The 22720-nt window shown below is 37.0% G+C and overlaps 1 protein-coding gene across 1 annotated transcript in view; it reads right to left on the bottom strand.

The window, feature by feature from the left end:
- ADAM23 (ADAM metallopeptidase domain 23) overlaps nucleotides 1–22720 on the bottom strand; it is a 164288-nt gene that overhangs the window by 17140 nt on the left and 124428 nt on the right. The window contains exons 14-23 of the mRNA XM_012661203.1: nucleotides 21898–21997; nucleotides 18544–18615; nucleotides 17855–17944; nucleotides 16467–16547; nucleotides 10596–10646; nucleotides 9871–9934; nucleotides 8502–8607; nucleotides 6418–6537; nucleotides 4332–4500; nucleotides 1749–1860 (exon numbers count right to left, since the gene is read on the bottom strand). Of these exons, the coding sequence (XP_012516657.1) occupies nucleotides 1749–1860; nucleotides 4332–4500; nucleotides 6418–6537; nucleotides 8502–8607; nucleotides 9871–9934; nucleotides 10596–10646; nucleotides 16467–16547; nucleotides 17855–17944; nucleotides 18544–18615; nucleotides 21898–21997 (965 nt within the window). The remainder of the gene's footprint in view (nucleotides 1–1748; nucleotides 1861–4331; nucleotides 4501–6417; nucleotides 6538–8501; nucleotides 8608–9870; nucleotides 9935–10595; nucleotides 10647–16466; nucleotides 16548–17854; nucleotides 17945–18543; nucleotides 18616–21897; nucleotides 21998–22720) is intronic.

Here is a 22720-nt window from a genome sequence, read left to right as displayed (position 1 = left end):
CTGAATGATTGAAAAAATTATTTTTTTAAAAAAGATAGTACAGAACAGAGAAACAGAACAAAATAAAACAAAGGCAGCTGTGAACACCCTTTTCCCTAGAATGTAGCTGTTTACTTTATACCTCCAAATAATTTTTCTAGGGATGAGTGGGTGAAGGAATGGAAAACAGAACGAGAATTAACAATCCCCTACCCTTCCTAAAGAAAGGGTACAGTCCAGGTAAATTCGGCTCTGCTCAGCTGTTTAGGCATCTTTATACATCACTTGAGGAAACAGCATCTAAATTTTTTTTTTAAAAAATCACAAACATGCTATGCAGAGAAAATTTGGAAAGAATGAACCTCTGCTTCTGTTGCCAGAGCCTAAATATTCTCTAAATCTAACTTCAGAAGGTGGATCCAAGACTTTTTTGTTCTAGTTTTAAAGTAACAAAAGCCTAAGTATAAAAGTGGAATACATTTCCTTTCAGAAATAGGAGGAGGAGAACAAAAATACACTGAGAGTGTGATTGCGATCCTTACAGAATCTTAATATGGTGGCCACATTAAACAAAAGTATAAAATGTATTTTAACACACTCGCTTTTACTGAACAATTCACATGCACCTGAATCAGCCTAAATCTCTTCAGGAACTGAGGACTATAGAGCTTCATTTGCTTTTCAAGTCATATTTTCCCATATGGACTCTACTGATGTTCAGTGAGTTTAAACGAACTTTCATCCAAAACTAAGCTGATCAAAATGGTACTATTCCTGTATGTGTTTTCCTCTGTAGGAGAAAAGCATGGCAGTTACTTATAAAATACTGTTAGCAGCACCATGAAAAAGAAGTTGATGTACTATGTCATTGCTATATATTGAAATTTGTTCCAGTAGTTTTTTAGTTTTTCAGATATATGCTACAGATGCTGTAGTAAGCTTATTGTGACTGATGGCTTTTCTAGATCTTTGAGAATCATCTGAGGGGTTGGGAATGAGGAGAATAATAAGAAAACGATTGCCATATACTACATTATAAGATGATGTAATAGAAGAGAGCATGAGTCTGAGATCAGGCCCTCAGACCCTGGTCCCAGCCATGCCTCTCATTCCCTCAATAGGATGTCACCTGTGCTTAGGGCCTGGATGATTTCATCTGCAAAATCAGAGAGTAATTGTAGGTGGCCACTGAGATTCTTTCTATTAATAATTCTAAAATTCTAATTTCTCTCCTCTTAATGACTGATTAAAACAAAGGTCCAGATCTTTCACATTTTCTTTGAAGAATTAAAATTCTGTGAAAAATTCCAACTCCTGCCTAATCAAAAGAGTATTTAAAAAGAGCTTAGAAGGCTACAACTTCCTTCTGAGGGATTCAAATATTGAGAAATGACCAAAGTCTAATGTCAGCCAAAAAGATTTTATCTATTAGAAAACTGGTATAGTGCCTTAGACAAACTATAATTAGCATTTGTGAGTATAGAGAAAGAATGACGTTTAAAGGAGAAAAAAAAAACTATATTAAAGGAAATTGGCGTATTTACTTTTTTAAAATCTTAGTTCTAGACTGAGAAGTAATTCAACCACATTTTTAAAATATGATCTATACAGAATCCTTAATTCTGCTGTAACATGAATTATACATTTTAATGGTAAAAAGAGATATTCTCATGTGTCTCCTCTCAAATCTATTAAAGTGTTATACTGGTGCACTGGAGCAGTGCCAATGAATTCAGTACGCAGTGAATTGAAACTGAAATCACACAAACCCTTGGGTCCTTCATCCTTGGGTGGGTGAGGGTTCCTAACTGGATCCCGGATACTGCAATCTGTCCCTGCCCAGGTGAAATCACAGATGCAGGTGGCTTCATTACTACACACCTGTGAAGAAAAAAGAACAGCGATGGGGCATTTTCACTGTGCTTTGCAGGATGATGACAATACATGTAGAAGAGACACAGGGACAGGGAGGAAGCTTTAAAAACGTTTTAAATTTTTTTTTAAAGTTTTCCACTGTTTTGAGCACTAGACAAGGGGAAATAATACATAGATCAAATTGTTGAATGATATCTTTCCATTAATTGCAGAAAAAAAAGAAGAAAATTCTTAAATATGAATTATTCATGTGGATGTTATTTAAGTACACAAATGTCTAACAAGGTAGTTTTTTTCAGAAGTAGCTGTTTCTAGAAAAATACTTTAAAAACATACATGATTAATTCCATAAATATTGGGCTCAAGAGGCACTGCCAGAGATAAAAGACCAGGAATATAAATCACCAACGGACCGCATTCCCTCACTGTGTCCAGCACCAAACTCATTTCTTGGTGCTTCCCCTACCAAACAAGCATCCCTCTCGCCTTCCCTCCCAATCCGTGGTTCCTTCTTTTCTCAGTCAGCCAGGCTGAAAAGCCCAGAGGGATCTCGTGTCTCCTCTCTCTTCCTCTGGGCATCACACAGCATGCCGGAATTGACTTGAACTTTAGATGAAAAGATGAAAAAAAAGAAAAGAAAAAACACCTGAGCCTTTATCTCCCTGTGAAATACATTCAGAGATAGATTTTTAGGGATGATAAAATCAAACTTAGAAGCTTTTTACTCTTTAACGTTATAATGCCAGGACTATGATTAACAAGGCTGAATTTGGCCTTTTTTTCCAACGGATGAAAAAGTGGGAGTGGTAGTGGGAAAGAAGTCAGGGCCCTTTTATGCATTAAGTATTATATTTTCAGAGCAATAACTGAAATAACTGAAAAGGCCGCCCAGGGATTTTACTTTAATGCAGCAATTACTGATTACTTGCTGTGTGCCAGGTACCTGCATAAAGTGCTTTATGCAAAGCATCTCACGTAATCCTCACACGAGCACCCTGATGGCTGAGAGAGGTTAAGTGACTTGCCCAAAGTTACTGGGATGGCAAGAAGCAGAGCCAAGACACAAAGCCAGGATTCTTTCTCACCCCCAAACCCATGCTCTCAATCATTAAGCTATACTGGCTCCTGGGAGCCTATGATTCAACCAAAACCAAAACTCTAGATTATCGCTGGGCACAAGCTTCTGGGCCTTCCACCCTGTCCTACTCCAAGTCATCTGCCTATATGTCTATGTTGGATTATTTTTACCTTCATTCTAGCATCTCCCTTTTATATTAATGCTCTTTTCTTTGCATATCTTTTTTCCACTTCTGAATTGTATATAAATTTTGAAAGACTTTCTTTTTGCCAAGCCCAATTTAAATAATTATTAAAATTTGTTTTCGGATAGGAAGTCTAGGTTTGCAGTAAGGGCAACTTGCCCAAACCCTCTGTTGACAGAATTACAGATATGTGCAAGTATGAAGAGGGATAGCATCTTCTCATTGGCTGACAATGGTCCAGGCACAACTGTACAACTCTAAACATGTGAATTATATCAGTGATCCAACCTCAGTCTAGTGCAATCCTGTACACACACATACTCAGTATGAATACTGAGAAGCTGAAAGTGAATGACTGAGATGGTTTAGGTTGCTTTGAATTGTACAAAATAGCCACATGGGGTCTACCGTTCCTTTAGGAATCTTATCGATTTTCTTCTAATGCTTTAGATGTTGTGATAGTTCATTTTATGTGTCAACTTGACTGCGCCCAGATTAAACATTATTTCTGGGTGTGTGTGTGAAGGTGTTTCCAGACAAGATTGGCATTTGAATTAGTGGACTCCATAAAGTAGACTCCCCTCCTCAATGTGTGTATGTATCATCCAACCCATTGAGGGCCTGAATAAAACAAAAAGAAAGGAGGAATTTGCCCCCTTTTTTTCTGCCTCATTGCTTGAGCTGGGACACTTCATTTCATCTTATCCAGCCCTAGGACTAAGATTTACATCATCAACTCTGCCAGTTCTCAAGACTTTGGACTCAGACTGAATTACACCATTGGCTTTCCTCAGTCTCCATCCTGTTGACAGCAGATTGTAGGACTTAAGCTCCATAATCACATGGGCCAATTCCTCATCATAGATCTACTTTTACATACATACATATAGATAGATAGATAGATAGACAGACAGACAGACAGATAGATAGATCTCCAATTGGATCTATTCTCTGGAGAACCTTGACTAACACAGATGTCAAGTTTTATCTGGAAAATATAGCGAATACAAATGGCCAGTAATAAAAGAAATAACAAAAATGAAACCATATTAACACATGGTTTATTCTTAGCAGATAAAGGTATAAAGAAAATACTCATAACCAGTGTTAACAACAGCCATAAGAGGAGAATGGCTGAACTGGAAGTCTAACCACTGTGAACTCTGAGGATGCCAGACAACAAACGTTCAAGCTAGAACAGTGATACCTACTTACCCCGTGGCCTGAACAGACTTTACCCTTGGAATCGAGTGGGCAGCTGCTCATGTTTAGGGCTTGAATCTGTAGGCACTTCCGATCTAAACACATCATGGATGGGCCACATGGCGTTCCATCTTCTACATAGCCCACATCTGTATCATCATCTAAAACTACATGAGCACCACTAAAAGGAGAAAAATATCCATACAACCATTAGCACCACACTTAGAAATATAATGTCAACACGAACGAGGCTTCCTCTTCATTAAACTGAAGAGATTGTCAGCGGACATGGGTTTCTCCTAGCATTTTCCCATTCTTCTCTTCCTCTTCCCCCTTCCCCACCTCCCTTTAATGAAAGAGCATGAAAAAGAAACTATCTTTCATTTTCATTATTACACTGCACATCATCATGAAAAAATGTCATTTGCATGAAATGTATTCTAAATCTTCACTTGTTTTCAAGCCCAACATTAAGAATAGGGGAGGAGGTGTTTGCATGAGAAAACAGAAGCAAATATTTCATTAGCTCTCCAAGGCTTTCAGATGTGGCACGGTAGAAAAAAGCAAATATTGGGCAAACAACAAATGAAAATTATTATTATTGTTTCAGAGGATTTGATTATCGATAATTGAAAAAAATAAATACACCAGTTCTTTTCTATTGACATTTACAGTCATGCCTCACTTAATGACTGGTTAAGTTCTAAGAAATTTCATAGTTGTATGAACATCATAGTGTTTACTTACATAAACCCAGATAATGTAGCCTACGACACACTATAGCCTATTGCTCCTAGGCTACAAACCTGTATGGCATGTGACTGTACTGAATATTGTAGGCAACTGTAACGCAATGGTAAGTATTTGTGTATCTAAACATACAAACGGTACAGTAAAAAATATAGCATTATAATCTTATGAGACCACTGTCCTATGTGCAGTCCTGATCATTGACTGGAACATCTTCTCATGCACTTTGATGCATGACTTATACTTCTAAAATTTCAAAGTTAGAAATAACTTGAACTTGAATGATAATCAATGCTATAATTACTAATAGAATACCTTGCTGGATATTTTACAAATATGCTAGTTTAGCATACAATATAATTTAACAAGTCTATTGTATCTAAAGACATGTAAAAACATACACATTCAAAGAAAGCTTGTGTACATCAAAGTAATTAGCTTGGAAGACTACAAGTTTATTCCGAGAAGGATCCTATAGTCTAAAACCCTGTAAGAATTGCCTTCAGAGTCATTTAAAAGACAGAAAAGCAGCAACCATCTGACCAAGACAGCACGCTATCCAATTTGGTACCCAATCAATTTACTAAAATTTGTTCAAAATTACTTTTGGATAATTCTCTCACATAAAGTGGAGATTTGGTATTCTAAGGATACTAAAAATAAAAGTTTGCAGATGCCAAAGGCAATTCTGTAGGGGGAATCCCAAAGTGTTTTGGGCAGCACCCATATCAGTGAGTAGAGAACAGTACCTGAGAATTATGACTACTTTGAAAGGAACAATCCTAATTTGGAATATAATATGACTCCCTGGCTAAAAACAACAAGCATAATACCTACCTGCATGGCACTCACAGACAGGTGGATATCAAATGTTTGCTTACAGCTATAAATAATATTTTAAAAATATTTTCTATGTGTGATTGGGTATTTGTTAAGCCATCTTCTAAACCAGACACATGCTACATAAAGTATAGTTTAAACTCTTTTCTTGAGGGGGTGGGGAGGTCATAAAATAAAACATAGTGTTCAAAGCATGTGATATTCCAGTGCACAAAAACTTTAACTACAGGTTAAAATAAATACTGTAATTCTACTCTAAAGATTATGATTACAAAGAATGTCTCATTACTAATAACTAGTCAAATTTTGAGTAAATGTAATTTTCAAATCAATATACAACTATGTTTGTTAATTGACTCTCAACATGAAAGGTGATAATAAAAATCTAAGACAACTTTCTTCTTGTCAGAACTAAAAAAATCATTGATTTTTGGTTTTTTCAAAATTTGATTTTTTGAAATTTGTAATTCTCGTGCTTTATTAGGTTTTCCAACATTTAATATGTTACCTGCAGTCGATCACCCGGCCTTGATGGTAGAAAGAGGTTGGGATGATCTCACCCTGAAGTTGACCAATACGTGGTGCTCGAGTAAGATTGGTACAGAGTAAAAATCCACAGAACACATCACTGAACATGTGAAAGAAAGAAAAAAGACAATCAAGTTAAAAAAATCACAACGATTCAGTCCTAATATATTCAAAATTTTTAAATATCTCTTTTATTCTAAACAAAATCACTTGTTTAGATACCCTTGGTTGGCTATAATCCCCTCTTTCTTTACTAAGAAGATCATAGTTTTGTTCGGAGCAGCAAAGTGTCAACCATGAAAGATGGATCATAACTAGTATCTAAGCTGGTCATGGCACTCCCATTCCCTATACCCGCTTTCCTATCCATCCCCCCTCCCTACCTTCCTATAGTTAAAAGTGGCCCCCAGGCTGTAAAGATATAAGGAAAAGCCAGCTAGGGAATGCTGGGGGGATTTTGCTTTCTGGATAAAGGATGAGAGATTGACAGAAGGCAGACCTTTTGCTCCTATTCCTACTTCCCACCTTTGATTGCGTAGCTTTTATATATACCTCACAATCCTGAGTTCGCAAGCATAAGGACAGAACCCCAACATGCTAAGGATTACAGAGCAGAGGGGTAGGAATCATCTGGGGCCTGGGTGACACTGTTAAATGACTCACCCACCAGGGGGGCATCGACCTCCAATCTATCTGTTAAGTAAACAATGACTCCTAAAAAATGTGTGAGGCACATCACAAAAAAGGAAATTCATGTCCAATAAATGTATGAAAATGTGCTAAATTCCATTTGTAATTTGGGGAAATACAAATTAAAATCATGATCCTTTACAATAATTCAATGCCTCCCAAATGTTTTGAAAGCACAGAGACCCAGAGGAATGATCGGATTTGTCTACGGTATGGAGTAAATGCATGAAGCTAATCAAATTCAGACATGTCCAAGCCCATGGAGTTTGACTACTTCAGGTCCCCTTTTTTCCTTCTCCCTGGCACCTTAAGGATGGAGGATCAACATCTCAGAACATCTGTACCTCACTCATGAGACAGCACATGGGAAGATCTGTTTTCTATTATTTTGGTTGAACGTTAAAGAGATTATAGTCAAAGATGTGTTGCCTGCTAACACATCATCCACTATCAAAGACTTGGAATGGCCAAGTTTCATAAAGTACAACACAGAGATCACTGAACAAAGAAATAAACCTGTCCTTAAATTCCTGCTCTGCTTCAACACTGGGAGAAGAATCTCCACTGCTATGAAAGGAAAATGGAAGAGCTTTGGCCTATAGCTTAATGATTCATAGACCCAAATCACTGACTTAACCTTTATAACCTATTAAATCAGAATTCTAACTTTCCTCAACTAATCAAAGGGAAATATCATCAACATGCTCTGAAAGTATCTCATTTCCTGAGGAAAGATACCTCCGATATCCACTAACTAGATTCTCTCTTTTTTTTTTATTTCAGCACATTATGGGGGTATAGATGTTTAGGTTACGTATGTTGCCCTTGCCCCCACCCCCAAGTCCGAGCTTCAAGCATGTAGATTCTTTTTAGAAGGGGAAAAAAAATCTCTGGTATAGATACTATAAATCTGATTAAATCAAATGGTGTTGCACTTGTGAAATGATCAAAAATGTATTATTATTTCACTTTGAATGGTCCCCAAAATATATACATTCCATATATTTTGCCTCTTAAACTCTGTGTATACTACTATATTCATAGGCCATATGTTCTAGCAAAAGTAGAAAATTAAAAGCTAACACTAATTTGCAATACTTTGGCAAAGTATCTTTTCAGAACAAGAATCAAGTGAAATACAGCATGTGAGAAATGTTCCGAATTTTACGGAAAGGGCATGAGTCTGTTGCACAGCAACAGCTTAATCCATAGCCATTTGCCTCCAGGTATACTAATATATTTTTAAAATATATTCTTTAAATTTTTGAATAATTGAACATTTATGAAAAGTCAGTAACATTTATTTCGTGCTCATTTTGCATTTGCACAGGGCTTCCGCGTCCAGCCGTGACGTGCCCAGAGCCGGCCACTCACTGTTTGCTGCACTGGATCCACCGGTCTCCGTCCTTCCCGCAGTTTCCCTTCTCGGTGCCTTCTGTATTCAGCTTTTCATAGCAGAACTTGTCAGACCCTGCAGCCTCTTTTGAAGATGGACAAGAGAAGAAAATTAATTTTACTTCTCTTTGTTATCCGTGACCCGTAGTGTGCCAGTAAATGTTTAACAAGTAGTTCTCCAGGAAAAGAAAAAAAAATCCTGATTTGAAGCATTTGCTAGTGTCCCTGGGGTAAATATTCCACGGCTAATTTCAAGCTATCACTGTGATGTTCACTGGCTTGTAAAATTCCTAAAAATGTTAACAATTGGCTCTTTATGCTAACACAAACAAAGCTCCAACACAACACTGTTTTTAACCTGAGAAACAAAGTTCTTTCCGATTCTCGTTGGTGGGTTTGAGGCTGGGAGGTGGGTATAATTCCCAGCAGGAATGAGTGAAGCGACACACAGAAAATGAGTAAACATTCTTAATCCTGTTTTATATTAATTTTAGGAGATTAATTATAAAGTTGTAAACCATTGAGATTTTATATTGGCACCTGGGTTTTGATATTTAAACCTTTTAAAAAATAAATATGTCTCTTGTATCTTTCCTCTGTCAAAAGTGAAGGGACTGAGTATAAATCTTTTAGATAAATGATATTTGCCAAACTCTGAAATCACTCATGCCAGGGGCCCTGTTCTCCTTTTGTGTGCTTTCTTTCCTTTGGGGTAGCCTGGCCTCAGCCAGCAAGGCTAGTAAAATTCCAAGAACTTCTTGTTCTTCCAGTCTGGCCCTCAAGAACTGAAGTTCCCTGGAGAGGCGCTATACGTGTCAGGAAGAGAACAGGTATATTAACGTTTAGGGAATGTACTGAGAACCACAACCATACTGCACCTTAGGAAGTATCTGTATTTCTTCACTTTGAACTGAGATAGCAAGTGATAGAATTTAAAAAATAATTCTGGTACTTTCCTGGGGTAAAAAACAGAAAGCTAACTAGTATGTGTTAGGGGGGAGGGGTGGGGGCCTTAAACCCAGGGTACAGAGTAAACGACACGAGTGGCTGGATAATGAATATGACCACGGCACTCAACCCAATTGTCGCAAGCGAGTACAGCATCCGTTCTCTGAGAGCCGCAGCCATTGGAGGACATTGTTCGGTTCTGATGGCAAATCCCCTAGTGAGGCAGTTGTTTTCTATAGCTTTTGTGGCTCAGATTCACAGTTCTTTCATCCTTTTTAGTTTTTGTTTTTTTTTTTAGCATCACTCCAAGCCGTGCATCTCTTTCAGCAAAACCGGCAGAGAAGAACAATATTAAGAGAAAACTGCATGTGCGACCATGAAGCAGGAAGATGCAACCTACTTGTTCCCCAGATGTACTGACACTGGTTGTCCCTGGTCTTACACTCGCCGTTGTAGCAGCGACCCTGGAGACAGGAGCACACATGTAAGGCGCATGGAGTCAGTTCGTTTTCCCCGTAATGTTTTACTACACGATCTCCTCCTAGTTGACTTAGCTAAGGTTTTTTCTTTCCATATCCTAGTATTTCCATAGCAACCAATACGAATCACAAACATCTTAAAAGAAGCATAACAGGCAGTTAAAAATTTAAAACTCAGAACAGAGCTCATTGTACAACACTGAAAATCCAAACTAATCATCTAAAATTTAAAATGTTATGGAAAACAAAAATTGGTATATTTCTTGGGGTGATATCAAAATGATTTTTAGCTTCTTTTGTGTGTAAATTATTAGGTTATAATGTAGCTTCATTAAAAAAAACATAAGAAATTCTCATATTTCCCCATAATAGACAGGCTGAAATTATTGAAAGATGGTCACAACTCAATAAATTAGATTCCTAATTCTTCAGCCAATATATTTTTTTTCTTTTCTCTCAATTTGGATCAGGGTTAAATATAATACATTTAACATTCGGGACACATAAAGCAACTCTGACTTAGAACCCCACTGTAATGATTTACTTGAATAAATTTCCCTTCAAATTTACATTTATTAAAAAGGAAAAAAAATCTTTCTAACTAATCCTTTTAAAATTACCATTTAAAATTTATAGCCCAGCATACCTGATTTTGATTGCATGCATATCCATCTTGTTTATGAAGATTTGGTGGGCACTGAAAAAATATTATCTTTTTAGTCAATGTTCAGCATGCTAAGTACCTTCAGATAATGTATACAATAAATAAAAATGCAAAAAAATGCAAGCATGGTGAATACAAAATTTAGGAACATTTAGAAAAACACATGTAACTCCTTAAGTAGGTTATCCAAATTAATTCTCCTATTATTGGTAAAAATAAATTAGGTTTGTACAGTAGATGCTTTTTATGTATTTCTCTGTTTATTTGAGGTAGACTAGAATAACAAATTACATTCACTTACCTACGGAGTTAAAAGTAGAACGTATTAAAATGGACAATGAAGGAAATGAATCAGCTTGTTACACAGGAGCGAACACATTTAAGAACTAATTAACAAGACCTTGCTCAGCTCTGTGAAAATGTCAAATTTGCTTTGACGTCATGACACTCACCTATAGGTTATTTTACTGAAACTGAAGAAACCTTGCCTTTCCACTTGATGTAATTGCTGTCTCTCTATTATATTTCTGATCTCTCAAACCGTAGACTTGTTACTAGAACAATCTGTGCTGTGGTGTTTATTTCTTTTTACAGGTCTATTTATCAAATAATTTTATAAAAGGATACTTCATTTTCCCCAAAAGTTACCCTGTATAAGTTAAAATTTTGACTCTCTGTGCATTTTATTTACCACATTTAAGAGAGCTTAAAAAAAAGGGAAAAAAAAGTCAGGTCCAAGGCTCTGCTACAGTGTTCGAAGCAAATATGAAAAGAAAAAAATACACAGGCACGGCAAGTGAATAAGAAACAGATCAATATGAACAAGGTCTTCACCGTCTCAGTAAATAACAACCCATCCTTCCAATCGTTCAGGCCAAAACCCACAGTCATCCTCTTTCCCTCTCTTTCTCACACACTCTCCCTCCATCCAGTCTGTCAATAAATCCTCCTACCTGAGTCCCCTGCCTCCACCCTAGTCACCTTAGAGTCAATATTGCTACCAGAGTGATCGCTTTAAAAATGTAAACATCAGATCACATTGATCCTCTGTTCAAAATGCTCAAATGGCTTCCCAGTTTACTCGCTGACCTTCAAAGTCCCACGTGATCTGCTCTTACCCATCCTTTGTCATCATCTCCCTGACCTCAATTTCTACTTGCCCATGGAGAGGTGACTTCACGTGGATGTGCAAGGCATGCTGCCACCCACAGCCTTGGCCTTTGCTGTTCCTTCCTTCCTCCCTACAGATTTCTGCATGGCTTGCTCCCTCGCCTTTGTTAGGGCTTTGCCTGGATATCATCATCAGAGAGAGGCTTTTTCTATCTGTGCTCTTCAAAACTGCAACCCTCTCCCATGCGGGCATTCTCTGTTCCCCATTCTCCATGCAGGCAGGATTTTATGTATTTTCTTCCCTACTGACCCCCTGGCTCCTAGAACCATAATGGGCACGTGGCAGGTGTGCAATTACTATTGACTGCCTGAAAGAATAAATGAATGAGCCACACAGATACAACTAGGTTATTCTATTCTGCATAGATCAAGCTGTTTATCAAGTTTACCGCAGAAAGATGACAGAACTAATTTAGCATTCCTCAGAAGTAGTAACTTCCTAAAAACACCTCAAGTTTCCAAAGAATAACTGAGTCTCACACAAGTTTCATTCAACTTGAAGGGGAGTATCTGAGGGATGGCCACAAAAACCTGGAGTTTCAGTGCACAAAACTAGGCCAACTGCACAAAAGCAGAAATCCCTGTGGCCTCGTCCATCCATCCAGGTCCACTCAAAATGCAATCATTATCTCATTAATCAACTGTCATTAATTATTCACTTACTCTAAAACTAATGCATCCACAGTCAACAGAAATGCAAAAGAAATGTTGCCACTATTAGAATAGGCACATCAGGATTGAAAATTAATTTGTTAGATTTCACTTTTGTGATTTTTCAAAAGAAAAAACTTGTAGAATTCTTTACTAATGAAAAAAAAAGTCCTTATATATAGACCGGCATAGCCACATGTGAGATTTCTAATTAATTTGTTTTTAATTTAGGCTAATAAACACCAGTTGCTTATCACTGAAATGTTTAACAAGGGAAATTATGGGACATCTCATGTTCTCTAGGGACATTTAAAACGGAAGAACCATAAATCGTGTACTTTATTTGGCCTGTGAGTAGAGTTTTGAATGCAGTCTCCAAAGGCCATTCCAGCCCTCGGTTTTATGCTGTACAGGAAGGTTCACTTGAGGCAGGCAGGCTTCAACAATGCAATAGCATCCAAGTGCGTTTATTTTAAATTGTGTTCCACCAGCCATTTAGATGACATATTTCATAGCACTAACAGAAAACATTTCCCACATCTTTCAACTATCTTTATTATATCATCCAGTATTATTTGCCAAAGATTTCTCACAGTTGGAAAAGTAGTTTTAATTCTGTCATAAATTACAAATTTAAAAAGTAGCTCAGGGGCATCAGTAAATGATTATATTAAAATTAAGCAAAGATATACTAAAAAGATAAAGTCATGATGTCACCTGTAAATACTGATTCTCAGAGATGCAAATATTCTGATTTCTTGATTATTAGTATTATTAGATTCAAAGTTCACTATCTCTTACAAAGTAGAAGAGGGCGGTTTTAACCTCCTCTACTCTAATTATCTATTCTGGGTTCATTCTGATCATGTTCAAAATTATTAACAAGAACATTCTATTCTAATATGCCACTGAGAAATTAATTTAACAGTATAATTTTCACCTTAGACACATGATATAAAAAGAAAAAAACATTTTACTTAGACAATAGAATATTAGGTTGAACAAAGAGCTCTCATTATAAAAGCCTTATTTTCAGTAAATTCCATGGCAATTTAAAAGATTGAAATGAAAACCTATACTTCTAAAAGGGTTGAATATACAGAACTAAAACCGTATATGGTGGATATAAAAATAGAACCTTCTACAAAGCTGAAAATATAACTCGGTAAAACAATATATCAGGATTCAGTACACTTGTCATTAAACACAGAACCCACAATTCTTACACTTACACTACAATACTGAAAAATCGCAAAGAATCTTATTTGTATATTCAAATATAAGAAACAGATATGCATAAAAATCACACAAAAAATAGCCTGAACATATTTCACTATACCATATCTTTAAAACGGTGTATTTGAATTGAGTCTCAGATAATACACATCAAGACCTTTCAAAAAGGTTAATAAGGAACCTTTTTTCTCCCTCCTGCCTCCTTCCAGTTATGGTTACTCATTTGGTGTTAACTTGGTATAAATGAAGCTTTACTCACTTCCACCACTGGGAGGCGCAGTGAGCTAGGGAAAAGTAACTAGGCATTCCGGCTCAGCTCTGCTGTTCTCTCAGAAGCAGGCCTAACCACATAAATTATGCGTTCTCCACTGCTCCTCCACACCACACACGAGCAAGGGCCTGCCTCTGCAGGGACAGATTGTTCTGGACCCAATTTTGTCAGTAACCTATTACTACAGCGGGAACTTGGATCTATAAGGAGACCCATTTAGCCCTCACATTAAGCTACAGCCTTCGACTTGGCCATTTTCAATAATAAAACCTGGCAATAGGTCAAGTCCACTCCTAGAAACACATCCTGAGGAGCTAACCCTGAACAAGAAACATTCTTTTAAAAATGTGCAAAGATGTCCACTTCCATACTAATTACAGTAACGAAAAACTGCCAAAATCTAAGTATCCATACTGGGTATAAAATCAACTGATAAATCCACATGACAGACTTTCATGCAATCACGAAAAGGATATTCACAAAGGCTGTGCAGTAGTATGGGAAAATGCTTTTGAAGAAATGTCAGAATGAAAATGAAAGTAGAATGAAATCCAAAATTTTTACCATGGTCTACAAGTCCCTATGTACCCTGATTCCTGGCTTCCTTTCTGAAGCATTTCCACTATTCTGCAGCTATCCTTGCGTTCACTCCATTTCCTGATGAAGCCAAGCTTCCGCTCTCACTGTTTACTGACCAGCTTCTTCCTGTTTGTGTCTCTACATCAAGGCCATCTCCTCCAGGCAGATGCACTCGATCACCCCGGCTAACACACCCCACCCCATCGCTCTTTTCAAATCACCTTATTTTACGCTTTGCACTTATCACCATCTGGTATTTTTGCTTACTTATTTGCCTGTCCGCACCCAGCAGAATGTAGTTTCCACGAGAGCAAGGACGTGTCTATCTCCTTCCCTATAATATCCCAGCATTTATAGCAGTGTTTGACACATAGCAGGCGCTCAACAAATATTCATGGGAATGACATAGAGACTTAAAATAATATGATATAAATGAAAAACATAAAAATTACACAAAGGAGGAATTCTAGAAGGCAACATTAATTATGTTATAACAATTTTAATGGGAAGAAAATCATGAAAGCAGATAGGCCATGAAGCCAGGGAGGGCTTGTGTGGGGGACACAGGCAGCAACAGAGAATTAAGAAAAGTAGACTTCTGCTCTCAGTCCCACTTTAACCAGAGCAGTGCTGCTTGTTCCTTGTTTTTTGTAATAATTTGGGCTTCCATCCAAAATTTGTTAGACGAAATTGTCTTGTGGCTTTAAAATGTTTGAAAACAGTGCATTAGCACTTCATCAGTGTGAATGTACTGTTTAAGATGTGGGGACCAGGAAAGAAAAATCAAATAGTTGGGTACAAATCATATGAAAAGAACTAATTATGAAGGAGAAATTTGAAAGAAAAGGAGATTTAGGTCCAAAAAACCACACCAAACTTTCCTAAAATAAAGGTATGGTGAAGAGCTAGAAATAACTAGAAAACAAAGCTAAACAAAACATAAAACAAAAGGAACCAAAGCATATTCACACATGTAACCTATACTGAAAGCTTCACAATGTGTACAGATTGAGCCAGGTCGAGTATCCCTAATCTAAAAATCCAACATCTGAAATGCTCCAAAATTTTTAAGTGTCAACATGACAGTGAAGATGACATTGTTGACAATGCAGAAGAGGTGCCTACAGACTACACGGGTGAACTGTGCGACAGGCTTACTGAAGGACTAGAGCAGCCTGCATTCGTAACACAACAAGAAATCATGTCAGTTTATAAAATCAAAGAGAAGCTTCTAACAGAAAAGTTGTGTTAATGAGGCAGATGACCCCGGAGGAAACATTTTTAAAAGCCATCCAGCAGAACGCCTGCTCGTCCCTGGTCCCTCAACTGCTTCTGATGTTTCTTCTCATCCAAAAAATACAATACAGTGTATAGAAACCTTTTCAAAGGTTCAAAACATAGCATCATAAGCGCAGACTGAAAGCCTGTCATTTGTTGTTGCTGTTTTTTAACAGCTGATACAGGTATCCTGGTGATGCTACCGTGCTGCTTAATTAGCCTGAACACATTATTTTTTCACTGTATTAATGGTATGTCATATTCTTAATGTTAAGTACTTATGTGTGAATAAGCGTAAGAAAATGATTTATCGGTAGCGTATAAATTCAGAGTCAGGAATGACAGTAATGGCAAACAATTGCAGATTATCCACATGGGTGGCTGAGATGGTGACACTTTGGCTTTCTGATGGTTCAACAATCACAAACTTTGCTTTATGCAAAAAGTTATTATAAATATTGTATAAAATTATCTTCAGGCTATGTGTATAAGGTATATATGACACATAAATAAACTTCATCTTTTAACTTGGGTCCTATTCCCAAGATATTTCATTATAAATATTGAAATATTCCCAAATCCAAAACACTTCCGGTGCATGTCAGATAAGGGACACTCAACCTGCATTTACAAGAAAAATGTATTAGCTAAAACACAGTTTGCCATACCTGGCCAGAGTCTCCAGTACAATATTCAGTAATATCACACCCATTCACAGCATCCCGACATTCGTACCCTCGTGGTTGAAACTGCAGATTAAAATTCAATATCAGGAGTTAGTATTAACTAATATTTCAGAGTTAGCATTCTTATATTCACCACCAATCCTTATATTTATTCTCTCATAACTATCATCAAACCCTTTTTGTGAATTAGCAAGAGAGCTGTAGAATAGAAACAAGACCCAGATGCTACCCTCTGTACCCTCTGAAGATGAATCATCAACCAGGCATAAAACACTCAGGTTTCAAAATCCACTATCTCAAGAGTATTATTTCAGGAAAACAATATCACAGAAATTATGTGAAAAAGAAATTCTGATTTGGCATAAGACAGAAACTGCAGAACACTGCAATATAAACATTTAAGATCTCTCTGAAGAACTGATTTACATATATCCAACCTTCACTAATGCACCCTATATTAGCTTGGATATTAATCTTGCCTTAGCTAAATATACACAATCAAATTTCATTGAATTCATATGAATTACCTTTAGTAATGCCAGCAAATGCCTATTGTATACAAGGCATTTTGTTTGTCTGGGGAAGGAGTGAGTAAAAGATGAAGGAAAGAGTCCACTACCCTCAAGCAATTTACAATCTGTCCGGGGACATGAAGCAAGTAGAAACTAAGCTAGAATATTCCAGAATACCATAATGTATATACCCCTTGGTATTGAAAAATTAATAAAATTATATAATTTTATGGTTATAAGGAATATTAGAGGTTTTACTTATCAGAAAAAGGAAGATTAAAAATGACTTTTCAAAAATAACTAGAGGTCTCTGTAGATGAAAGGCTCTATGTGTACACACACACAAACTGTGTATGTACACGTATAAACATACATGCATATATTACTTCCCTATCTAGCTTTCCTGCCTTCACAGGGTATTTTAAAAGCTCAATGGGAAAACATGAGCACTAGCTTTTATGTTAAGGGTCTAAAATAAATTAGAGTAAGTTTTGAAGAAAAATGTTATAAGTAAGTCGTATAATTAAAAAGACAACAGGAATTGTCCCTCTTCTATTCAACAATTTAATTTGGTTTTCATCCGTTAGTAAGTAGGGCAACCCTCAACGTTTACTTTGGCAGCAGTATTTTCTTAATGAGGCATTGGAGGATAAGGCAGTTGATAGTGGATAATGGTAAAGATAAATGTTGTGACCCATAGGATTTGCATAGATTTATTGATTTTACAAAACTGCCAGGCTAATATGCACACTGTAACCAACAAATTTTGTGAAAAGCTATAAAAATGCTCAGTGTACACACTGAGATATTTGGCTAATCTCTCAATGAAAAGAAAGACAAAACTGTCAGGGAACTCACAAGACACGAGGTGTTGTTACAGCAGGGCCCGTCGCTGCAGTGAGCCCCATTGGAGAGAGAGCATTTCTTACAGCACAGCCCGTAACATTCCTAGAGAAAATACTTCATGTGAGTAAGCAAAGAACCTTTCCCGGTAATCATTCGATATTCTTTCCACACGTGACATGCATAATCCAAACGAGTAGATTTATACAACAATAAGCAAATGTTTTGGGAATTAATCACTTTAAGCAATGATAGATTCCTTCCTGCCATATTTCTCAGCAAAGTATGATCTTCTATGAAAGGCAAATAAGCAAAAAGAAAGCTTATTTTTTAGCAGACAACCTACCCCTGATTAGCTCTACTACACTCTTAATACCCAATCTAGTTTTATAAAGACAAAAATAATAGGAAATACATGGAAAGAAGGTTTCATGATTTGGCAAAACTTGTCTGAAATGAATATGAGCTATAAATTTTTAAGAGGTAGGGAATCTGATCAGAAGAATCCATTAGGTTTTCTCAGACAAGGCCATAAGGGAATGACTAATTCTAACACGTCTGAGCTGGGATTAAGCATTGATCAGTGAGATCAGAAAGAAAGGCAGTAAGACCACAGTGAATGATAGCAGGGGCCTCTCTCTAATGCTATTCTTGTCTGCTCTCGGTAAGATCTGGTGCTGCAGGTAGAGGTCTCTTATACTTACCACATGGAAGCCACAATCGCACTCCTCCCCAGCTTCTACATATCCATTGCCACATTCTGTGGGCTCAAAGAGCTGAAAGAGATTAGGGAGAGAAACGAAAAACATTTCAATTTATCACAGATAATCAGCACACTATCCAGGCCACATACATGGCCCTATGATCAGCTATCATGTGATATTCTTCTGTGATCTGTTGTTACAGCATCTTATAGATGGAGAAAATACTGTTGACTTATTAATAACACTTAAAAAAAAAAAACATTTGAAATAGGGTATATCTCTTGGTGAGATTCTCTGGGAGTGGGCTCCAGAGACACCCTCTAGCATGAGAGTTACTTTTTATGGAGATAAGCTGTCAAAAGAAATAGATCATTTTTCATATTTGCTAATGGAGCTAAGATGCATTGTTAATAAGTCCCACAAATATCCAATTTGCTGACTTGTCTCAAGGCAGCTGAGAAGCCATAAAAATTGTCAAAAAGAGAAATATGCTTCAGTAACAGCCAAATGTGATATATACAATCAAGTAAATGCAAATAAACATAGGAAAAAACACTGCTAGAAATCCAAGCCCATCATTGTCATTGAAAAGAAATCTTCACTGTCTGGAGCATATTAAGACACATGAATGGATATATAAAAATTTCTCAATCATTCCTAGACCAGTGGAACAGTCAAGTTTCTAGGATAATCCATTCTACTGGTGCCACGAACTTGCTTGCCAGATAAACCCAATTGTTGAGGTAGCTGGTTGTTCATGAGAAACATGCCTGTTTCCCATCAGCTGGGGGGCAGGGTTTCTCTGGGCATGATCACCGCACCTGAATGAAGACTGGAGCAGCACATCCCAACCCAAATGCTCAAAGCCTGAATCTGAGAGGGGGAAAGAGCCTCTATCTGCAGCAGCTGAACACACCCCAAGGAAGGGTCAGGTTTCCAGGCTACTTGGGTGGGACTCCCCTATGGAAAAGTCCAATGAGTGAAATCAACGCTCCTGACCTCTGTGATACTTAGATTGGCAGGCAGGAGAAAATGGGAAAGGGAAGGGCTGACTAGAACACAACCAGCACTTTAGACCAGGCCTCCCATTCTTCCATTCTAAAGGCTCCTCCTCTGTCCTGAGATGGGTCACTATCTCAAACCAGATGGAAAACAAACACGGCAATGGGGAAGATTCCCAAAGCACAGAAAATATGCACACAGATAATGTAAAAATAACCCATAAAACGTGCATATACATACATTCACTGACTAAAAACACTTGAGAAAAAAGTCCATTCTTTGAAATATGCATATGAACTACTCAGTGGGTTTTTTTTTTTTTTTTTTTTTTGAGACAGAGTCTCACTGTGTTGCCTGGGCTAGAGTGCCGTGGCGTCAGCCTACCTCACAGCAACCTCAAACTCCTGGGCTCAAGCAATCCTTCTGCCTCAGCCTCCCGAGTAGCTGGGACTACAGGCATGCGTTACCACGCCCGGCTAATTTTTTCTATATATTTTTAGTTGTCCAATTAATTTCTTTGTATTTTTAGTAGAGACGGGGTCTTGCTCTTCCTCAGGCTGGTTTTGAACTCCTGAGCTCAAACGATCCGCCCGCCTCAGCCTCCCACAGTGCTAGGATTACAGGCGTGAGCCACCGCGCCCGGCCTTCAGTGGGGTTTTTTAATCATTGTGATAGGTAGTTGAAAAAAAAAAATAATTCCTATTTACTAAGTTTTCAAAATGAAGACGTATAATTATTTTTATTTCATTTCCAAGTTATTTAGAATAATTTTCTTCTGACTGACGGGCAATTTCAGAAATCCACTGATGAATCTTGATGCATATGCTAGAAACCTTAACCTTTCCAAACAAGTTAGAATTGTTTTCTCAGGCATGATGCTCATAATTACCTGGTAGGCTGCAAGTTAGGTAAAATTAGCCACGCACACTGCAATCCAAAAATGCTAGCAGCTCACATTAGTTCATTATTATTAATACTTATTTCACCTATTTTAAACATTTTGAAGCTTTCAGATTTCTGCTGCAATAAGATCAATGCCATGAAAGGCAGGCAGCCGACTTTAATGACACAAGGTCACTTTAAAAGTCCTGTTTCTTTTTCCACAGCCTTACTGAGATTTTACACAGATGTCAGACATCAAACTACCATCTCCTGACTGCAGCAGTATCACTTAATTATGAGTATAGAAATAAATTATTCTGTCAGTTATCCACATTAGTCACTGATCTTTTTAAAAAAGGTTAACATGATATCACTGCTATCTCAATTTGCAGAGTATCAAACATTTTATACAGCAATGAACTATATCTAACTTACGAAGTAGTATTTTAAAAGGAAATATAAAATTTGCCATGTTAGAATTTCTATACCATCTGCTAATTAGCATCAATCCTGCCTTTTTTGGCCTGTTAAGCAACTTCATTTCCAGACATGCTACTGTAGGGCTATAGTCCTTTATCCAGAAGTTTTATAGCCAGTGAGTTCAAGAATTCTGGCTTTGCGGAATTTTGGAAATTATGATGCATTTATCATGTTCTACATCATGGTCCTAAGGGGCCTGACTACACCCTATAATCAAGTATCTTAATATTTCTGCAGTAAGACTTATGAATATTTATACTATGAGATATAAATAAAGATTTTCAGTTTAGGAAAAGCTTTACTGTCAAATGTGTTTTCTGAAAATGCATAAAAAAACACTTGAGGAAATTTTCAGAGTTTTTTGAATTAAGGATTTGTAGATAAGGGACCGTTACACTTTACACACAAATTTTGATGAAATGTCACTTGACAATATGAACTTTCCCAGGTACAGATACTATGCAATATAAACACATACAAGTATTTATGGTATCCATAAATAGCTTGGGCCATTTTTTGGCTGGCTGATATTAGTAATGCTACCTTCCCAGGAGAACAGAACACTCAAAAAAAAAAAAAAAAGTCAAGAAATTAGTTAGGCCCCTAGAAAGAATGTCAAGGAGAAATGGGATTTTTATCAGAAAAATGAGTAAAGTAGTATTTTATCTTAATCTAACTCACTGTTTCTTAGCAGCAGGGTATAAAAAATAACATGAAAATTTCAAAGAAATTAAAATAGAAGGATTATTTGCTTTTTGTAGGGGAGGCTTGAATGGATGAAGCTAGCACTGAAAAACCAGACTCAGAACACCGAATCTATGGTTTCGTCATTCATTTTAAACAGGTCTTGCCTTCAATATGATAGGGTGTTTTGTAACTAAATATTAATCCGATTGGCAAGAAACCTACTTTCCAAGACAAATATCTGATATTCAGCACTGTTCCACTGTAAAACACTGGAGACATAATTACACTTTCTAAGTTACTAACCTTTGTTGGCCTGTTGAAAAGGCAGGCTCCACCTCCTCTTTGTAAAAAGTCTCTATACTCCAAAATGCTGCACTTGGAGAATTTTCGGGAATGAGATACCCTGAGGAAACAAAGACTCAATTATGTAAATAATTTACCAAAAGCAATCATCAGAGAAGAAAATTAAAACTATTGTATTAGAACAAAATGTTCACTCTGGATCCAGATGAATCTACACAAATTTTGACAAGGCACTTATATTCAAATTGCCAAGTAATTACGTGTGGCAGAGTTTGCAAAGATAGATAATCAAAGAAAATCACAGATTTGGGAGCTAGGTTACAACCTCCTCTGTACTCAAGCCGTTTTGTGACCTAGCTTGAAACAGTTTTTGAAAAGCTCATTATAAAACCTCTTCATCTAGGCTGTATTTTAAAGTGTTTAAAGTTATTTAAAGTGTTATGATATTTATTTGCTATGTCTCAGTAAAAGAAAGAAACTTTTTATCTCTGTCCTGAATAAAAGCAGCTCATGAACTTACTAGATTTTACATTGGAGGAGAAAATTGTGAGGACCAATTTATTAAAAGCTATATAATGCAGGCTTTGACAATGCAATCACGGTAAACAAGGAAACCCTAAAGACGTGCGTTGGACCATACATGTACATCGACATAAGTTTTTAGTGTGTATACACAAAAGTAAAAACAGAATTAGGCTAAGCTCCCATGAATAATAGCTCTTTATTCTCAGTTTCAAATATTATTTGGGATTATTCATGATTTAGCAGGAATATAAAATGAGCCTCTCTGTGACGTACTTAATCAAATTAACAGCAGTATGTC

Source organism: Propithecus coquereli, unplaced genomic scaffold (genome assembly GCF_000956105.1).
Source record: "Propithecus coquereli isolate 6110/MARCELLA unplaced genomic scaffold, Pcoq_1.0 Scaffold70, whole genome shotgun sequence".
NCBI classification, from domain to species: Eukaryota; Metazoa; Chordata; class Mammalia; order Primates; family Indriidae; genus Propithecus; species Propithecus coquereli.
This window is presented reverse-complemented; position numbering and strand designations above follow the sequence as displayed.